This window comes from Staurois parvus, unplaced genomic scaffold (genome assembly GCF_062004578.1).
Source record: "Staurois parvus isolate SC_StPar_1 unplaced genomic scaffold, SC_StPar_1.0 ptg001618l, whole genome shotgun sequence".
Taxonomy (NCBI): domain Eukaryota; kingdom Metazoa; phylum Chordata; class Amphibia; order Anura; family Ranidae; genus Staurois; species Staurois parvus.
The window spans coordinates 169,501-190,852 of record NW_028319414.1 but is presented as its reverse complement, the minus strand read 5'-3'; the positions used below and the strand labels follow the sequence as shown (position 1 = coordinate 190,852).

Here is a 21,352-nt window from a genome sequence, read left to right as displayed (position 1 = left end):
TGTGATTAAATAAAAACTCTTGCAGTTGGTGGCGTTGACCTTGCGTAAGTGGGGCATCGTGGTTGGCTGACTTTGGCTCCCAAGCACAGAGCCCTACCCCCAATCCAGTCCTGCTATAACATGATCCCACCTGCTGAGGCCAACCCCCTCCATCTTGGGCCCCGATCCTCACCATAGCTTCACAACATCCCCTGGCTGTAGATCTTTATACCCCGAAGAACGAAAGTCCACACAATAGCTAGCTTCACAGCACTTAACTGGCGTTGTTCAGGGAATGGTAAGACATTCACATCACAAGGACATACATTCTGGAGTCACTTGACATTCTCAGTCAATTGCATAAAGTGGACAGTCTGCAGTTGTCACAGGTGAAAGCACATGCAGCACCTCACAGCTATCTCACTCTAGTCTCTCCTGTGTCCAGGGTCATCGGTTCTCACAGAACTATGTTCTCTGTAGACAACTCCTAGCTGGGTACACATCCCTCCAGGCAAGTGGACTCATACAGGGATCTCCTGCTTGGCCTATAAGGCCTTTTGCAATCCGCCATAGACCCCACCTACTTAAAGTGGTTGTAAGTCCTCTCATATACCCAGTGAAGTGACTGGCCTTAGGTGATACACAAAGATGAAAAAAATCCACCTACATAAGTTGTACCTGTTTGTCTGCAGTCTTCTCTTCTCTACATCCTTTCAAAAGTATAGAATTGCGATGCAATCCTTTTTCACCCTTCAGAGCACAGAGGAGGGGGTGGAGAGCTGCAGTTACAGATTTCATGACTGAGGTTCAGAATTTGTGACTGAGGTTTACAACCACTTTAAGGGACAGAATGGCTACAACCTCCTGCATACAGGTCCACTTCACCCAGCCTCCTACATGTGTTGGTTACATGCTTGCAGTTATGGGGTGTGTCCCTCCACTCCTAGTTTAAATGTGGGTGCTGACTCACCCCTGACATCACTTGTGGGAGGGTTCTACCTAAAGGGGGCCTAACACCTGGTGTCATTATCTGCAATAACAGACACTATTTTAGTAAAGAGCCACCTAATGGCAAAGTGGCTAACTGCACCTGCCTACACTCTTATGTATGCTGGGACACAAGTGGTATACGAAGGATCTACCTATGTTCTTCAACCAAAACCTTTTATTTTGCTAAAAAAAAAAAGAAAAAAATCAGGAAGCTACCATTACCTGGGATTATCTTATCAAAGTAAAGAGTGAGGATGATGTAAAGCACTGAGTCTATGATCAGGTAGATGATGCTGGACAATACGTGGAAGGAGTCACCCAAGATGTCCGAGAAGAAGGAGCCCAGAAGGTCATTTTCCATGTGCATTCCCTGAGGAGACAGAGAGGTCATAATTTTTGTTCACATCTCACACCAACAATACGAGAGTCATTCTCACATATCAGAGGACTTTAAAGCTAAACGTATAAAAAAAAAAAAAAAAAAAAAAAAAAGGAAATAGCAAAAGACAGCTACCCTATGCAGAGCTACATCGGCAGAAGAACCTTCAGGATCCAACAAAATTCCAGGTGTGCATTGAGGATCTATCCATTGTCTATATACCATCACATCTGTGACCCCACAGAGCTGTACAGATGTTGTAGCCACAGACTGAACCACAGAATTCAGCCAGGAGAACAGGCAACCTACATAGCTGGAATGATGTTGGATGCAGATGACCCTTTGGCCAATGTAGTTCTGCAAGAGAGAGTCAACACACGCCATACTGATGAGTATTATAGCTCCTTTCTTGAATTGTGCCTTTTTTTATTTTTTACTGACAAAACAGTTCCATATTTAGAGAAAATGTACATTTCAGAATTTTGTAAAAATAAAAAGGTTACCCTGAAACCAAATGAGCACCAAAAGACACATTTCAACTCATCCGGGGTTCAGTGGAACTCTAAGGTTTCTCCAGAGTTTGTTAGGGTTCCTTGAGCAATTTCTTCTTATTAAAAAATAACTGCTGACCCCAATGATCTTTCTAGATATCTGTACATTCTTCCACTGACCTCCAATGTATGGAACATTCTTCCCACTGATCACCAATGTAAGGGACATTCCTCCCACTGACCTCCAATGTAAGGGACATTCTTCTCACTGACCACCAATGTATGGAACATTCTTCCCACTGATCACCAATGTAAGGGACATTCCTCCCACTGACCTCCAATGTAAGGGACATTCTTCCCACTGACCACCAATGTAAGGGACATTCTTCCCACTGACCCCCAATGTAAGGGACATTCTTCCCACTGACCACCAATGTAAGGAGCATTCTTCCCACTGACCCCCAATGTAAGGGACATTCTTCCCACTGACCTCCAATGTAAGGGACATTCTTCCCACTAACCCCCAATGTAAGGGACATTCTTCCCACTGACCACCAATGTAAGGGACATTCTTCCCACTGATCACCAATGTAAGGGACATTCTTCCCACTGACCTCCAGTGTAAGGGACATTCTTCCCACTGACCTCCAATGTAAGGGACATTCTTCCCACTGACCCCCCAATGTAAGGGACATTCTTCCCACTGACCGCCAATGTAAGGGACAGTCCTCCCACTGACCACCAATGTAAGGAGCATTCTTCCCACTGACCACCAATGTAAGGGACATTCTTCCCACTGACCCCCAATGTAAGGAGCATTCTTCCCACTGATCACCAATGTAAGGGACATTCTTCCCACTGACCACCAATGTAAGAGACATTTGTCCCACCATCAATGTAAGGAACATTCTTTCCACTGACCACCAATGTAAAATACATTATTCCCACCAACCACCAATGTAATGGGAACTTCTTCCCAATGACCATCATCTACCTGTACCTCTACTAACTCTAAGCTGGGGTTCTCTGAGACCAGAACATTTTTTCAACAATTCCTTCAAGTTAAAAAGCCTGAGAAAGGTGGTCTAACAAGTGACATTGGTTGATTTTAGATATGGTCTTGAACCTTACACAGCCCTTAGAGCTCTACCATGGAAACTCATACACTAAGAAGCAAACACTTGTACCACTTGTAAGCGCAAAGACTATAAGTGGCCGTAGGCAGTATACAAAAGTTCTACTAACAGTTCAGATAATTTCAGTCCATCATCTGGAAGTTAGAAGACATCAATTTTCATTTCAGGGGCTGAAAACCACCCAACACCCATCCATAAGCTGAACAGTCAGGTTGGGCTCTTCTGGTGACATTTCATGTTTGGGAAGCCCAGGTGATGATGATGGGTGGTCATGTGGATCTGTAATATTTAATGACTTGTGTCTGTGAGATCACAAATGAGCAGATGCAAAGGCGAATGTTGTCGGGTATGTCTTTGGAAGCATTTGATGGATGAAGTATCAACAGATATTATTATACAACAAAGTTTGGCAACCTTACTACTTCATCATTCAAGAGTTCCTCCAGCAATCTGTAGGGTCCTCTGTCCTCTACACAGCTGGATGTCCTCCCTTGACAGAGCTCAGCCTTTACTCTGCTTCCACAATTACATTCCATCTCTCATTTGAGAGCTAAGACGGCCAATTATGATTCTGGGAAGGGGAGTGGCTCTGTCATCTGCACTGTGGAAACCACCAAAGAGTGACCTGCAACTGTTTGGAGAGATCACTTACACATATCTCTGTGTCATTATTTACGTGGTCATTTCATGAATCTAGGAAGTAGACATAGGCAATCAATATAAGCTGCTTTCTGATTGGTTGATGATGATGACCATAGAACACTTGGCACTGCTGTTCTAGAATAATGAATTATAAACAGTTATTTACCGCCGTGATCCCAACAGCAAAGGAGAAGGGGTGGAAAATGCTCAGGAAAACTTCCAGAGGTATGGGTATGGCTTTCAAGAGTGGTAGTATGCCCAACGCAGACAGGAAGAGAGTGATGAAAAATCCCAGAATCGCTGTGAGGCGGTGCTTCCTGAGGAGGGCGCTCAGCATGCAGTTAAAGAAGACCTGGGGGAAAGGGTAGAAGATTACTCATTGAGATTTGTTTCATTTCAATAAAAGGTTAAAGTGGACCTGTCACCTGTGTATTATTACCTCTCACAGAGATCACTGTACTCCCTCTGACAATGCCTTCATCGACTTTTCTCTATAGAAGAATGGCGCCATCTTTGTTCAGGCATCATCCAGTGTCACCACCATCTATTCCTGGACTAAGATGCCAGCTCAGAGATGATACAATCATGTCCTTAAAGGTACTGACGGGTCCACTTTACATGGAAACCTCCACCTCTTACAACATTTTCATATTCATCCCCACACACACCCCCATGGTAAGGAACCATTAGGAAACACTTGGAATTTCAGGAATAATTGAGAGTTAATTTCTAAAAACAGATCGGTCAGACCTACCGTTGCAATGCCATAGAGACAGAAGAGTAGAAAAATAACTCCGAAGGAACTTTCCACAAACACATAAGTGGTGGCGACCAGAGTGACTAGGACGGAGATGATAATGGCACTGACAGAGTACAACAACCCCCAAGATAACCTGAAATACAAGATTGTATCACAGTATTAGAGGTCTTGCAAGAGAAAAGAATTCCAGCCACATAGGCAGGTGAAACACCAGGTCCTTTTGTGGTCCCCTATCCCACAGTGCTATAGGGCACCATGGACTACAGAAGAAGACAACAGAGGTGTGTCCAGGACGGGTTCTCAAAAAACTTGATTTGGCAGTATGCAATGATGGTTCTTTACAAATAGGCATTTACTGGAAGAACTTAGCCCGTAACTATTTCAAAGGGGCACTTTCCTCCAAGGAGGTGAAGACACCAGGACACCTTCTGCGTCCAGCATACAGCGCCATAACATTTCTACAATGGGTGTAATTGGGTTGACTGGCGCCACTCACCAAAACGCCAGATCCTTCACTCCCATCATCCTCATCAGCTCTCTGGTTCTCCTCCTCTCCTGGGTGATGTGCAGAGCCATGAGATACGACAGTGAGACGAAACACACGCTCATCAGAAACGTGTAGAAGACCATTTGCAGAGTTGTATGGTCCCCATAACTGGCCGATTTCATCTTCACCACCGTCATGGTCCCCATAGACTCCCATATGGCTTTCTTTGTGACGTGCTGCAAAATATTTAATTTTTTAGGCTAAACTCCTGGTAAAAAGCTTAAAAATACCATTGAAATGCAAATACGGGAGCTGTTTTAAGTTGCTGGCAATAGGTACATTTTAGGTATTCAATAGCTGCATGTAAAAAATTTTTCAGTTAATAAATATCTGCATTTTCTGGAAGTTTTATATCTGCCTGGAGACCGGCTTTAAAGTGAACTCATCACTGGATTTTACATGCATTGAAAAAAAGCTCTTTGTGTGCCTCTGAGAAGGTTCTGATCCTACACTCATGTATAGATCTCAACGTCCATCCAGTCACAGTCAATCATGGCCCCTGTGTGTCTCTGATAGGGTCCTGATCCCAGACTCATGTATAGATCTCAATGTCCAATGACAGTCAACCATGGCCTCTGTACACCCCTGAGACCATCCTGGGCTCAGACTCAGGTACAGATCTCAATTTCCAGTGACAGTCACGATGCCCCCTGTGTGCCCTTGTGTGATCCCATATACATGTATAGGTCATAATATCTGATCACAATCAGCCATTGCCCCCATGTTCTTCTGAGTGGATCCTGATCTCAGTGTCATGTATAGATCTCAACGTCCAGTGACAGTCAACTATGGCCCCCATGCACCCCTGAGACCATCCTGGTCCCACACCCACATGTAGATCTCAATATTCAGTGACAGTCAACCATGGCTCCTGTGTGCACCTGAGAGGGTCCTGATCCCAGACTCATGTATAGGTCTCAATGTTCAGTGACAGTCAGCCATGACCCCTGTGTGCCCCTGAGAAGGTCCTAATCCCAGACTTATGTATAGGTCTCGACATCCAGTGACAGTCAACCATGGCCCCCTTTTCCCCCTGAGGCTGTCCTGATCCCAGACTCATGTAAGGATTTCAATGTCCAGTGACAGTCAACCATGGCCTCTGTGTGCCATCGGTAAGGGTCCTAAATCCATACACATGTACAGATCTCATCATCCAGCCACAATCATCCATGGCCCCTGTGTGCCTCTCATAGGGGGTTCTAATCCCATACACATGCATAAATCTCAATGTCCGGTCACAATCAAACATGCCCCCATGTACTCCTTAGAGAGGGTCCTGGTCCTGTACCTATGTAGAGATCTCAATGCCATAGTCAACCACGGTCCCTGTGTGCCACCTTAAAGGGTCTCAAACCCATATACATACAGATCTCAATATCTAGCCACAATCAACTATGACCCTCATGTTCCCATGAGAGGGTCTTGATCCTATACCCACGTACAGATCTCAGCATCCAATCACACGTAAACATAGTCCAGATGTACCCCTGAGAGGGCTGCAGCAAACGCGCACACAGAGATGGATGTGAACCTCCATTTTGGCAAAGGCCTCAATCTTCTATAATTTTCTACTCCCAAATCAGCTTCCCTCATCCTCCTTCCCTCTTTGTTGAGTGACGTAGTCTGTATGATGCAGAGGTCACCGGCAATCAGGCTCAGTGGGAGAGCTCCAGGGCTATAAACCCCAATTAGCCTGGCCCCCGTATGTCTGCGAGACTCTTGCTGGAAAAGGATCGTAAAGCTATAAACCAAGTCCTTCACTGAGCTCAAAGACATTCCAGATAGTCATAAACCAGACATCACATTCAACATCCATTTTCCCCTATGATTACATATTTTGGAATATGAAAGACTTACATAAAAACCAGGCATAATATCAGATCGGCCACTTTAATTCAAGCCGGCTGATATATTACACCGCCTAGCTGACATCTATAGGAGAGCAGAAAATGATATCTCCTTAACCGTCCCAGCAGGTGTGTCACATTTCATATCTAGACCTTCAGCAGATGCGTCTGCATATTAATCTACTAGTGGCAAGGCTGCTAAATGCACCGAGAGTAAGTTATCAACCAGGACATCAACTGTGAGGGTTTTTGGTTCTAGCTTGGGTCTCTGCCCCAACACCCTTCCCCAAATAAGGCGATTGGTTCTCTGCTGTAAGGAGACACCCTGCTGAGTTCCTAGAAAAAGGCTGCTATGTTTAGTTAACTTAAACTAAGCTGAGTTGAAGTTGAAGATTCTCCCTTGTAACATCGGAACCAACTTTGGGAGACGGCCTTTTTGCTCTGTCACTTGAAAGCTGCTTAAACCAAGGCTTTTGGCAAGTACTTTATCTCTCTAAATTTCTTTCTGTTATCTCTTTGCTGTGTTATTGATCTCTATATATTTATAAATATATATTGGCTACATCTTTTTCTGTAAATATTTTTATTGCACCCTTTTGACCTTTTAGTAATAAATCTTACTTTCTGAAAGTGTTGAACTGTTTCTAAAGCTCTTTAATGCAAACTAAGAATCCCTGCCTCTGAAGAGCGTTACTGTGTGTGTTTAAACCTCTATATATCCCTGCCTGCGGTGACAGTGGTATACGGACGATTATCCAACCATCATAGTGTTATTGATAATATTGGCGAGTATCCTCCTTCTCTGTACAAAAAGGAGGTGGTGGCAGTGTGAAAGGTTAATTGCGTAATTAACCTGACCCAGTAACAATCGCTGCCAGGCTGCAAGTACACAGCTTGTGGTCCATTAGCTGGAAAATCTTTGTGCACGGTGCAGCTGGGCATGGCATTGTTATGCACGTGACAGAGTGGTTTTAGACTGGCTAGTCCTTCAGTCACGAGTTTGGTGAGAAAGGCTGGGGTCTGACGCCGCGATCGTCACAAGGGCCCTTATCCCATATACATGCATAAATCTCAATGTCCAATCACAATTAAACATGGCCCCCATGTGCTACTGAGGGGGTCCTGAACCTATACCTATGAACAGATCTCAGTATCCACTCATATTCAACCATGGTCCTCATACTATTCATAGCATAATTGTCCACCCTGTAAAGTTTATGTAGCTTACCTCCACAATGGCAGAGTCAATGGTGGCTTGTAGAGACAGGAACCCCGAAACCCAGTACTGCAGTGAGAAACAGGTAAAGAATAGACTGTGACAGTCACCTGGAGGAATATACCGGAGAAAGAAAGAAGAGACACAGTTATTAATTCAAATCTCATTGGTTAGCTGAATTCTGAAACCTTTTCTCCTCTCTCTTTTTTTTAGGTTTTCTCCCAGGCATTTATATAAAAACAAAATAAAAAAATCCCCAAAGGGTTAAAAAATCAATAATAAGAAAAGCCGGCCACTTGGTATGCTCTCCGTTGCAATTCTTTACTAGCTACAAATCAAAAGACACAGCGTGTAGACTGCTAATGAGTATGAGCTACAACAGCTATGCTACGAGGAAGGCTGTTGTAGCCGAAACGCGTTAAAGGTTTACACACTGTGTCTTTTGATATGTAGAAAAGAGAGATTTGCATCGGAGAGCATACCAAGTGGCCGACGTTTCTTAGTATGGATTAATTGCATCAGGGACAGAACATCCCAGCCAGAGCGCTGGTCTTCAGCTATTGAGCTCTGAATGAAGCAGCTGAGCTGGGGTGTGGTAGCTATCCTGATAGAGTGAGCCATAGTGGAAGAAGTCAGGGTCAAAACTGCAGAATGATGTCATTTCAAAAAGGAGTAACGATACAAAAGTAAACTTCTTCTGAACAAGCAGACAGAACAGGAAGACCAACAAGGATTCCCTAAAGGTTGGTACAATTGTTGGGGTACTTGGAAGGTGTGTCCAAAATATACAATGTGCCATTTTTTAGACTGACAGGAGAGCTGTTAAATGAACTTGCACTGGCTGTGTCTTGGCCCCCCACCCCCGGCTTGGAGCTATTGTAAATATTAACTTTGGCCCCACCCCCAGCTGGAGATATATTAGAAGCTATAGCCCTGGCTGTGCTCTGGGCCATACCACCAGATATAAGCATTAGCCCTGGCTGTGCTCTGGGCCATACCACCAGATATAAGCATTAGTCTTGGCTGTGCTCCAGGCCATACCACCAGATATAAGCATTAGCCCTGGCTGTGCTTCAGGCCATACCACCAGATATAAGCATTAGCCTTGGCTGTGCTCCAGGCCATACCACCAGATATAAGCATTAGTCATGGCTGTGCTCCAGGCCATACCACCAGATATAAGCATTACCCTTGGCTGTGCTCCAGGCCATACCGCCAGATATAAGCATTAGCCTTGGCTGTGCTCCAGGCCATACCACCAGATATAAGCATTAGCCTTGGCTATACCAACAGATATAAGCATTAGCCATGGCTGTGCTCCAGGCCATACCCCCAGATATAAGCATTAGCCATGACTGTGCTCCAGGGCATACCAACAGATATAAGCATTAGCCATGGCTGTGCTCCAGGGCATACCACCAGATATAAGCATTAGCCTTGACTGTGCTCCAGGCCATACCACCAGATATAAGCATTAGCCTTGGCTATACCAACAGATATAAGCATTAGCCATGGCTGTGCTCCAGGCCATACCACCAGGTATTAGCATTAGCCTTGGCTATACCAACAGATATAAGCATTAGCCATGGCTGTGCCCCAGGCTATACCACCAGATATAAACATTAGTCATGGCTGTGCTCCAGGTCATACCACCAGATATAAGCATTAGCAATAGCTGTGCTCCAAGCCATACCACCAGATACAAGCATTAGCCTTGGCTGTGCTCCAGGCCATACCACCCTCGGCCTCAGAGATTCTGCTCTCTCCTGGCTCTCATCCTACCTGTCACAACGCTCCTTCAGCGTTACCTATAGTGCTACCACCTCCCCCTCACTCCCCCTCTCTGTTGGGGTCCCTCAAGGCTCTGTCCTCGGGCCCCTTCTCTTCTCCATCTATACCTCCTCCCTTGGCCAACTCATACACTCTCACGGCTTCAACTACCACCTCTATGCCGACGACACACAAATCTATCTCTCAACCCCCCACCTCACCCCCTTGGTCTCAGCCCGAATCACACACCTACTGAGCGACATATCAGACTGGATGTCGCTCCACTTCCTTAAATTGAACCTCTCCAAAACCGAGTTTCTTGTCTTCCCCCCAGCCCGGACACCACCCCCCATTGATTTCTCCGTCACATCCAACAACGCTACCATCAAACCCGCCCTGCAGGCCAGAGTACTGGGTGTCATTCTGGACTCCAACCTATCCTTCCAGCCCCAAGTCCAATCTTTAACAAACTCGTGCAGACTTCACCTCCGCAACATCGCCAAAATCCGCACGTTCCTAACCCCAGAAACCACTAAACAGCTCATCCACTCCCTCATCATATCACGACTCGACTACTGCAACTCCCTCCTCACTGGCCTGCCTCGCCGCTGGCTATCCCCGCTTCAGTCCATCCTGAATACGGCTGCCAGACTCATTCACCTTTCCAACCGCTCTGTCTCCGCCACCCCCCTCTGCCAATCCCTCCACTGGCTTCCGATTGCGCAACGGATCAAATTCAAAATCCTAACGCTGACGTACAAAGCCGTCCACCATACTGCCCCGAACTACATCACTGACCTAATATCCAAGTACCGCCCAGCACGCACACTCCGCTCCTCACAAGACCTCCTTCTCTCTAGTTCCCTGGTCTCCTCCTCCCATGCCCGCCTCCAGGACTTCTCCAGGGTGTCACCCATCCTCTGGAACTCCCTGCCCCAACCCATCAGATTATCACCTACTCTCCTCTCCTTTAGGCGCACCCTGAAAACCCATCTCTTTAGGGAAGCCTACCCCACCCCCTGCTAACTTGCCGACCTCCTCCACTCTTCCTACCACTCCATCCCCCACAGCTATCTCCTCCTGTGCCACCACCCCCTCCCTCCTAGATTGGAAGCTCGAAAGAGAAGGGCCCTCGATCCCCTCATGTTTTGCATTGTATTGGTATTGTTCTGTCACATGTTCTGTCCCCCTTTGTAATGTACAGCGCTGAGCGAACTATTGGCGCTTTATAAATACTGTATAATAATAATAATAATACCACCAGATACAAGCATTAGCCTTGGCTGTGCTCCAGGCCATACCACCAGATACAAACATTAGCCTTGGCTGTGCTCCAGGCCATACCGCCAGATACAAGCATTAGCCTTGGCTGTACTCCAGGCCATACCACCAGATATAAGCATTAGCCATGGCTGTGCTCCAGGTCATACCACCAGATATAAGCATTAGTCTTGGCTGTACTCCAGGCCATACCACCAGATATCACATGCACTGACTCACCTCTCATAGCTGTGTAGTCGTTCGGGTTGGTGACGCGCTCTCTGTCAAACCTGAGCGAATAGTTCAGTTCATTGTCAGAAAAGACCACGGAGCCAAGGTGGTATTCAGATTTTGGACTTGTAACCTTGGTGGCATTCTGATATTCCTCCAGCGATATTCCTGAAAGTAGGAGATGTGAAACTTGTAAGGTTCTGCAACCCAATACCCCTGCCCCCAGTCATGCCCCCTGCCCCTCCATTGACATCATGGCACCCATCCTGAACTTTCTCACTTCCTGCAAGCTCACCTAAAACCTACCCTTTCCCTCCCCATCAGCTTACAAAACTCCAACTGCCAGCCTGATTTTGTCCTTCAGCTCAACTTACAGGTAACAGCAGAACCTACCTGGGACGATGGCGCTTCTGTTGACCAGCTGCATTATGTCCTTGATGGCAGGGCTGCTAGGGAAGTAGCCAACATGGTAAGGGAAGACTGAGACGTTAAAGAAAATGTTGAGATTCCTTAAATGATCCAGACGCCCTAGGACCAGGGCCGGGCTGTATGTTATTTCGACTGTGGGCCTCAGATGCTGTGAATTAATGGTGAAGATGAACAGCAAGAAGACCAGCAGCAAATGCTGGAGCCACTCCTGGAAAACCAAGTACCGGGTCAGCACCAACATCAATTGGAAGAAACACATTTACATCACAGACAGTTTATACAGCCAGATGTGTCTCCTCTGCTAATTCCATATCTGCAGTTCATCAGCACTTCAGGAATTCTTCCACCAGAGAAATGAGACTTTTGGCAATGTCACCCTAGGTAAACTCAGCTGATAAATTACGATAAAGTGAAAATCCAGTAAAAAAATTTTTTTATCAAATTGATAGAACTGGGATGGGTTACATAAGGGACACAACTGGAGGTACTATACTTCTGGAGGACATGGGACTGGCTCTCTGAATTATTGAAGCTGAACTCCAGACTGATATAAAAAAAACACAAATTAATACCATTCTGTATTTATTCTGGAGAGAAGTGGATTAGAATACGATGGGGTGTCACTTAAGTGGCAGCTTGGAGTCTGCGACATTACATCAAAGATGAAGGCACCCAGCCACAGTCTCAGGGCTTTTGGATGTTTACACAAGAAATGGCCTCTGAGACCCCATTGTCAAGTATCACTCATATTGTTTTCTTACCAGTATGAGGTAGCCCAGCCGCCTCCTTTGTACCAAAATGTTCTTCCTCAGAAGTGCCAACGTCTGCTGGATGAGACTGGCCTCCCTCTGTGTCTCCCTCTGTGTCCCTCCAATCATCTGCAATAGAGGAAGTCAATACTTACTAATAGAAAGGAGGTTTCACACTGGATTTTGCATCTAAAGGTGCCCACAAATGCCAACTCGGTGTTCTGGAGAACCCATCTCTGCCAAATGATTTGTCTCCATGCTAGGCTAGTTTTTGGTCTCCAGGCTAGGCTAGTTCATAGTCACTAGCTTGAGCTCAGTCTTGGTTGCCAGGCTGGGCTGGATCATGGTCACCAGTCTAGGCCAAGTCTTGGTTGCCAGGCTGGGATGGATCTTGGTCACCATGGTGGGCCAGGTCTTGGTCGCCACCTTGGGCCAGGTCTTGGTCACCATCTTGGGCCAGGTCTTGGTCACCATCCTGGGCCAGGTCTTGGTCACCAGGCTAGGCCAGGTCTTCATCATCAGGATTGACCAGGTATTGGTCACCTGGCTGGGCCAGACCTTGATCACCTGGCTAGGCCAGGTCGCGGTTACCAGGCTGGGCCAAGTCTTGTTCACCAAGCTAGAGCATTTCTTGGTCAGCAGGGCTGACCAGGTCTAGGTCACTAAGCTGGGCCAGTTCTTGGTTTCCAAGCTTGGCCAGGTCTTGCAGACATGCAGTCTTTTCCCCATCCCAACATTCTCTTATGGGAATTTTAATTCTAATTAATACTCATCAGATACCTATAGTATTTTCCAGATGTCTTTCCAGACAAGCTTCTTGAACAGACATATCAGACTGGATGTCACACCACTTCCTAAAACTCAATCTATCCAAAACTGAGCTCATAATATCTCCTCCCCCACGCGCCTCTTCCCCTGATTTCTCAGGCAAGATCAATAGCACCACTATCAACCCATCCCTGCATGCCAGGGTGCGAGGGGTATCCTTTCAGGCCCAAATCCAATCCCTGTCCAAATCATGCCGCCTCAACCTCCACAACATCTCCAGAACATGCCCCTTTTTAACCAATGATACCACAAAGCTCCTCATTCACTCCCTGGTCATCTCTTGCCTCGACTACTGCAACTCCCTCCTCATTGGCTTACCTTTACATAGGCTATCTCCCTTCCAGTCCATCATGAATACTGCTGCCAGGCTCATCCACCTTACCAACCATTGAGTGTCCTCCACCCCTCTCAGCCAATCCCTCCACTGGCTTCCACTCGCCCAACGAATAAAATTCAAAATACTAACAACAACTTACAAAGCCATCCACACCTCTGCCCCCAGCTACATCACCAACCTGGTCTGAAAATATCAACCAAACTGGTCTCTTCGATCCTCCCAAGACCTTCTGCTCTTTAGTTTCTGTGTCACCTCCTCCCATGCTCACCTCCAGGACTTCTCCCGAGCTTCTCCCATCCTATGGAGCTCCTTACCCCAATCTGTCTGGCTGTCTCCTAATCTATCCACCTTTAGATGATCCCTGAAAACCTCTCTCTTTAAAGAAGCCTATCCTGCTTCTACCTAGTAAACTGCCATTTATTTCCTCCATCAGCTCATCCCCCCACAGCTATTACCTTTTGTATCACTCTACCCTTCCACCTAGATTGTAAGCTCTCAGGATCAGGGCCCTCTGTTTCCTCTTGTACCAAATTGTATGGTAACTGTAATGTCTGCCTTCATTTTGTAAAGCGCTGAGCAAACCGTTGGTGCCATATAAATCCTGTATAATAATAAATTATAATAATAACTACATACATGTAAACTGTTCAACCTTTTAAAAGATTTTTAATTCCATTCATCCAGTCTTGTAATCCAAGCACTCCCTACCATATGCCATAGCCAATTTTATGGCCTTCATTTTCTCCTGGTCATTTAAGGAACACCAAAAATCTCCCTAGTGAGGACACAGACAGCAATAAATACCTGGATGAAGTGCTAACTCTTCACCAATCTAAAATGGGCGGAGTTAGCATTGAAGGCATATTGAGGATGTATGCGCAAATACAATTATTTGATCTCTTAAGTAATACCTAGCTAGATTAAAAAGCAATTTCTTCATCTCTACAGTCAACAACCAATCAGACAACACTGTTCTCTATGACCTTAAATGCAGCTTAGAGGCTCCAGCGCAGGCGTCCCAAGTCCATTGAGGTGGAAGCCGCTAGATGGTTGCCAGCTGGGACTAGATTCATGAAACACTATGGAGATAAAAGGGTATTCCCACAGCTGCACCACCATCCAACCATGTCCTTATGAAGCAAAAGCAGTCTCAGCTCGCTCCAGAAGAAGCCATGCCACCAACACCCCGGGGGGCTTAGTCATAGAGGTACCTCCTTGATTAAGCCCCTGGGCAAAGTGCATTGGGGGCATGGCTTCTTCTGGAGTGAGCTGAGGCTGCTTTTACTTAGAAGGACATGGTTGGATGGTGGTGCAGCTGTGGGAATACCCTTTTATCCCCATAGAATACTGTTCTCTCTCTTATATATAGAGGTACCTTCATGATTAAGCCCCCGGGCAAAGTGCATTGGGGGCATGGCTTCTTCTGGAGCAAGCTGAGGCTGCTTTTACTTAGAAGGACATGGTTGGATGGTGGTGCAGCTGTGGGAATACCCTTTTATCCCCATAGAATACTGTTCTCTCTCTTATATATAGAGGTACCTTCATGATTAAGCCCCCGGGCGAAGTGCACTGGGGGCATGGCTTCTTCTGGAGCGAGCTGAGGCTGCTTTACTTAGAAGGACATGGTTGGATGGTAGTGCAGCTGTGGGAATATCCTTTTATCTCCATAGAACACTGTTCTCTCTCTTATATATAGAGGTACCTTCATGATTAAGCCCCCGGGTGAAGTGCATTGGGGGCATGGCTTCTTCTGGAGCGAGCTGAGGCTGCTTTGCTTAGAAGGACATGGTTGGATGGTGGTGCAGCTGTGGGAATAGCCCTTTATCTCCACTGAATACTGTTCTCTCTCTTATATATAGAGGTACCTCCATGATTAAGCCCCCGGGCAAAGTGCATTGGGGGCATGGCTTCTTCTGGAGCAAACTGAGGCTGCTATTACTTAGAAGGACATGGTTGGATGGTGGTGCAGCTGTGGGAATACCCTTTATCTCCATAGAATACTGTTCTCTCTCTTATATATAGAGGTACCTCCATGATTAAGCTCCTGGGCGCAGTGCATTGGGGGCATGGCTTCTTCTGGAGCGAGCTGAGGCTGCTTTTACTTCTTAAGGACATGGTTGGATGGTGGTGCACCTGTGGGAATAACCCTTTATCTCCATAGAATACTGTTCTCTCTCTTATATATTGGCCACAGTGGATCAGTTCTTGTACACCCAGCTAGAGGAAGTCTGAGCCACGTATACACGCACATTTATACCACTGCTGCTGCTCGACTTGGTAAAGCAGTTCCTCAAAAACCTTGGGAGATGTCAAAATGACAGGTGCTCTTATCTATGAAATTCAGTTGGGTGATTACAACTTACCCTGCGAGCCGTGGAGGACAAGGCGGAGCAGAAAATTCCTTGGTTCACTCAGTGGCTGATGTGAGGCTCCTGGGGTCCCCAACAGGGTCGTGATTCTCATCTGAAGATAATCCTTGTATGAACTGTCCAATCACCAACAATTTCTGCAGACTTCCAATTCCTTTTTCATAAACGCAGCTCACCGCCAATCACAACGCCTCTCCGGGAATAAGAAACTGGAACTTAATTAGCCCAATTTTTTTAAAGGGCTAAAATAAAAAGACTCATTATTTGTATCATGTTCATCCCGGAACAGTCTCTGGCAGCTTTGCTCTACGGTCAGGAAAACAACCGCCATCGCCTGTTCCCACCCCCTCCTATTCATGAAAGGGGGGGAAATTCTTTTCTGACCCCAGGAGGCCAATCGGATCAATTTACCAGATGAAAACTTTCCCATTTCCTCCATCAATGTATATACATTGGATGGAAGGAAAGATTCCAAGTGTCGTATTCAAATCCATTATTCCATCGAAAGATTATTTTTCTTCTAAGGATTTCTCTGCAAAAGGGAAAGACGATATAAAAACAGTGTAAGCTGCCCCCCCCCCCCACCTCAGAGAAAAAGAGATCCGAAGCTTCATAACACTGAAAGGAATTTGTGAAACATAAAAATAATCATTTTGGCCTTTTAGAATTTGTTACTATGTAAATAAAACAATATAACTAATCAGGGGCGTCCCTAGAGTTGGTGTCACCCAGTGCGATAACACTTGGTGACACCACCTCCGACGATCCCCACAGAATGGATCGGATCTGCAGATTGAGCAGTCTCCCCTCCCCCAGTGATCAGACTGTACATTGTAACTTTGCAGAAGGAGGAGGAAGCCTTTCCTCAGTCTCCCCTCCCCCAGTGATCAGACTGTACATTGTAACTTTGTAGAAGGAGGAGGAAGCCTTTCCCCAGTCTCCCCCACCCCTAGTGATCAGACTGTACATTGTAACTTTGCAGAAGGAGGAGGAAGCCTTTCCTCAGTCTCCCCTCCCCCAGTGATCAGACTGTACATTGTAACTTTGCAGAAAGTCACATTTGTGAACACACCCACCAGAGATTTCCATGATTGTGTCATCTCTGAGCCGGCACCTCAGTCCAGGAATGAGATGGTGACCCCATTAAATGGCCAGAATGCACTTCCCAACATCACTCTACAGTCTACCCCTCGGTGCTGTCATATGCGCCAAATGTTTATAATGACCCTCCCCCGCTCTGTCCAAAACGAGTTCTGGAGTTGGAGTTACACTTTAATGAGTCCCTGTCCTGGATGAAGCATGCGGCCAGTGAAGCTTTCCTCCTCCATGTCTGTACAGATCAGTGACCCAGCTGACAATTGGATTATGTCTCTAATTACAATCAGGAATTGGAGCCACTGATACCAGGAGACAGCAGCCTGCCAGTGAAGGGCATTTATGAAGAACTCAATGGAGGCATTGTGCCGGAGAGGGGGAGGGGTCTGTGCCAGGAATAAGAGCCCTTTTCTGTGCTTGCGGGCCCCTCCAGAATACAGAAGAATGTTGGGTCAGAACAATGACCTCTCGTTCCGATGGACAGACCCTCCAACGTGGGGACGGCATGTTTCATTGAAAACTATTCCGGGAAAAAAAGGAAATTATTACATAAGAGATGAAGAGTGGTTGTTTACAAAAATACATTTTATATATATAATAATATGATACAATATAATAACAATATTTGAATAAAATAATAATGTGCACAATAATATTGATATATACTAATAATTTAAGATTACTAATAATAATTGTAATAACTTTATAATAAAATAATAAGGTGTATAACAATGTTTTATAATAATAAAAGGGGAACATAATATTATGATAAATATTATTATTATATAAAATAAAGTGTACAATAATAAAATAATTTAATAATAAGGTGTATAATAACATTATGATAAAATACAATATTGTTAGTAACTCTTTGCTCTCAACCTTCTGCTGACTACGTGGTGGGGCCCAATCTTTATGGTGGTGCACATGAGTATCGTAACTTTAAACACCCTCCAGCAGCAGTAGTGTAAAACCAACTAGCGGCCACTCACCAGTCCTGTGCGCCCAGTGATTCTGGTCCAGATGCTTAGTAACCTGGGACTCCTCTGACACTGCCCTCAGTATCCTCTTTGTGGCTCTGGATCCTGACTGTCTAGATGGTGAACTAAGCAGAACTGGTCCTGCTGAGCCGGCCAAGATTCAGTCCATCTTTGGACAGGCTAGTTGTACTGAAGTCGATCCATCGATCGACTTTTGTACAAGCAGCCTGCTTGATTTTTTTTGCATGTAAGCATTGCCGACATTTATAGCTGCTAGCAGTGATCATTGTGAGAGGAAGACTCCCTGCTGGCAGAACATAATAGTCCTTCCATGGTGGAAAGAAAGAGAATTGTATGACCTCCCAAAATGGCGCTTTCCTGCTGACTGCACACAGATGGCGGAGATGCCCGGTTCCTTTGCAGAAACATGAAGTCCGACCTCACACAGCCCCAAAAAACTGCTCCCAAATCTGAGCCCTAACCCCGAATCTGAACCCTAACCCCAAATCTGAGCCCTAACCCCAAATTTGGGCGCTAACCCCAAATCTGAACCCTAACCCTAAATCTGAGCCCTAACCCCAAATCTGAGCCCTAACCCCTCATCTGAGCCAGAACCCCAAATCTGAGCCCTAACCCCTCATCTGAGCCCTAACCCCTCATCTGAGCCAGAACCCCAAATCTGAGCCCTAAACCCTAATCTGAGCCATAACCCCTCATCTGAACCCTAACCCCTCATCTGAGCCATAACCCCTCAGCTGAGCCATAACCCCAAATCTGATCCATAACCCCAAATCTGATCCATAACCCCAAATCTGAACCCTAACCCCTCATCTGAGCCATAAACCCTCATCTAAGCCCTAACCCCAAATCTGAGCCCTAACCCCTCATCTGAGCCAGAACTCTAAATCTGAGCCCTAACCCCAGATCTGAGCCCTAAACCCTAATCTGAGCCCTAACCCCTAATCTGAGCCCTAACCCCAAATCTGAGCCATAACCCCTCATCTGAGCCCTAACCCCTCATCTCAGCCAGGACCCCAAATCTGAGCCCTAAACCCTCATCTGAGCCCTAACCCCAAATCTGAGCCCTAACCTCAAATCTGAGCCCTAACCCCAAATCTGAGCCCTAACCCCTCATCTGAGCCCTAACCCCTCATCTGAGCCCTAACCCCAAATCTGAGCCCTAACCCCAAATCTGAGCCATAACCCTTCATCTGAGCCCTAACCCCAAATCTGAGCCATAAACCCTCATCTGAGCCCTAACCCCTCATGTGAGCCAGAACCCCAAATCTGAACCCTAACCCCAAATCTAAACCCTAAACCCTTATCTGAGCCATAATCCCAAATCTGAGCCCTAAACCCTCATCTGAGCCCTAACTCCTCATCTGAGCCCTAACCCCAAATCTGAGCCCTAACTCCAAATCTGAGCCCTAACCCCAAATATAAGCCCTAACCCCTCATCTGAGCCAGAACCCCAAATCTGAGCCATAACCCCTCATCTAAGCCAAAACCCCAAATCTGAGCCCTAACCCCAAATCTGAGCCCTAACCCCTCTTCTGAGCCAGAACCCCAAATCTGAGCCCTAACCCCTCATCTAAACCAGAACCCCAAATCTGAGCCCTAACCCCTCATCTGAGCCCTAACCCAAAATCTGAGCCCTAACCCAAAATCTGAGCCCTAACCTCAAATCTGAGCCATAATCCCTCATCTGAGCCCTAACCCCAAATCTGAGCCCTAACTCCAAATTTGAGCCCCAACCCCTCATCTGAGCCATAACCCCAAATCTGAGCCATAACCCCAAATCTGAGCCAGCACCCGAAATCTGAGCCATAACCCCTCATCTAAGCTAGAACCCCAAATCTAAACCCTAACCCCAACCAAATCTGAGCCCTAACCCCTCTTCTGAGCCAGAACCCCAAATCTGAGCCCTAACCCCAGATCTAAGCCAGGACCCCAAATCTGAGCCCTAACCCCAAATCTGAGCCCTAACCTAAATCTGAGCCCTAACCCAAAATCTGAGCCCTAACCCCAAATCTGAGCCCTAACCCAAAATCTGAGCCATAACCCCAAATCTGAGCCAGCACCCCAAATCTGAGCCATAACCCCTCATCTAAGCTAGAACCCCAAATCTAAACCCTAACCCCAACCAAATCTGAGCCCTAACCCCTCTTCTGAGCCAGAACCCCAAATCTGAGCCCTAACCCCAGATCTAAGCCATAACCCCAAATCTGAGCCCTAACCCAAATCTGAGCCCTAACCCAAAATCTGAGCCCTAACCCCAAATCTGAGCCATAATACCTCATCTGAGCCCTAACTCCTCATCTGAGCCCTAACCCCAAATCTGAGCCCTAACTCCAAATTTGAGCCCCAACCCCTCATCTGAGCCCTAACCCCAAATCTGAGCCATAACCCCAAATCTGAGCCAGCACCCCAAATCTGAGCCCTAACCCCTCATCTAAGCTAGAACCCCAAATCTAAACCCTAACCCCAAATCTGAGCCCTAACCCCTCTTCTGAGCCAGAACCCCAAATCTGAGCCCTAACCCGAAATCTGAGCCATAATAACACCTAATGTTACCCCTCCCCCCTAATCCCAGCCTCAGTCTCAGCCCTCCTGTGTACCTATGCTTTGCAGAGAAAACAGCAGCATGCCAAAGGTATGGAGACCCAACACCAGGAAGACTTCATCCCAACAACCCGAACTAGCTCCACCCCCAGGGTCTATGGTTGTTATACCAGCATAAAGATACCACTCCTCCCCCATTGACACTCAGTGATGTCAGGGGTCCTCGTGCCGAGTTCCCGGGTCTGTACACCCGCTGTGCCCATTATGAGGGGTTCCCGCCATCCCTGCGCTGAGTGTCTGGGTCTGTACACCTGCTGTGCCCATTATGAGGGGTTCCCGCCATCCCTGTGCTGAGTTCCCGGGTCTGTGCACCCGCTGTGCCCATTATGAGGGCTTCCCACCATCCCTGTGCTGAGTTCCTGGGTCTGTACACCCGCTGTGCCCATTATGAGGGGCTACCACCATCCCTGTGCCGAGTTCCCGAGTCTGTACACCCGCTGTACCCATTATGAGGGGCTTCCACCATCCCTGTGCTGAGTTCCTGGGTCTGTACACCCGCTGTGCCCATTATGAGGGGCTTCCACCATCCCTGTGCCGAGTTCCCGAGTCTGTACACCCGCTGTACCCATTATGAGGGGTTCCCGCCATCCCTGTGCCGAGTTCCCCAGTCTGTACACCTGCTGTGCCCATTATGAGGGGCTTCCACCATCCCTGTGCCGCGTTCCCGGGTCTGTACACCCGCTGTGCCCATTATG

General features: G+C 46.7%; 1 protein-coding gene across 1 annotated transcript in view; it reads right to left on the bottom strand.

Moving 5' to 3' along the window:
- Positions 1 to 16,310, bottom strand: part of LOC149435060 (ABC-type organic anion transporter ABCA8-like) — a 56,646-nt gene extending 40,336 nt beyond the window's left edge. The window contains exons 1-9 of the mRNA XM_089663057.1: positions 15,955 to 16,310; positions 12,439 to 12,555; positions 11,642 to 11,885; positions 11,258 to 11,416; positions 8,000 to 8,097; positions 4,874 to 5,100; positions 4,372 to 4,510; positions 3,784 to 3,969; positions 1,192 to 1,339 (exon numbers count right to left, since the gene is read on the bottom strand). Coding sequence (XP_089519183.1) covers positions 1,192 to 1,339; positions 3,784 to 3,969; positions 4,372 to 4,510; positions 4,874 to 5,100; positions 8,000 to 8,097; positions 11,258 to 11,416; positions 11,642 to 11,885; positions 12,439 to 12,555 — 1,318 coding nt within the window. The 5' untranslated portion in view covers positions 15,955 to 16,310. The remainder of the gene's footprint in view (positions 1 to 1,191; positions 1,340 to 3,783; positions 3,970 to 4,371; positions 4,511 to 4,873; positions 5,101 to 7,999; positions 8,098 to 11,257; positions 11,417 to 11,641; positions 11,886 to 12,438; positions 12,556 to 15,954) is intronic.
- Positions 16,311 to 21,352: the final 5,042 nt, after the last annotated feature.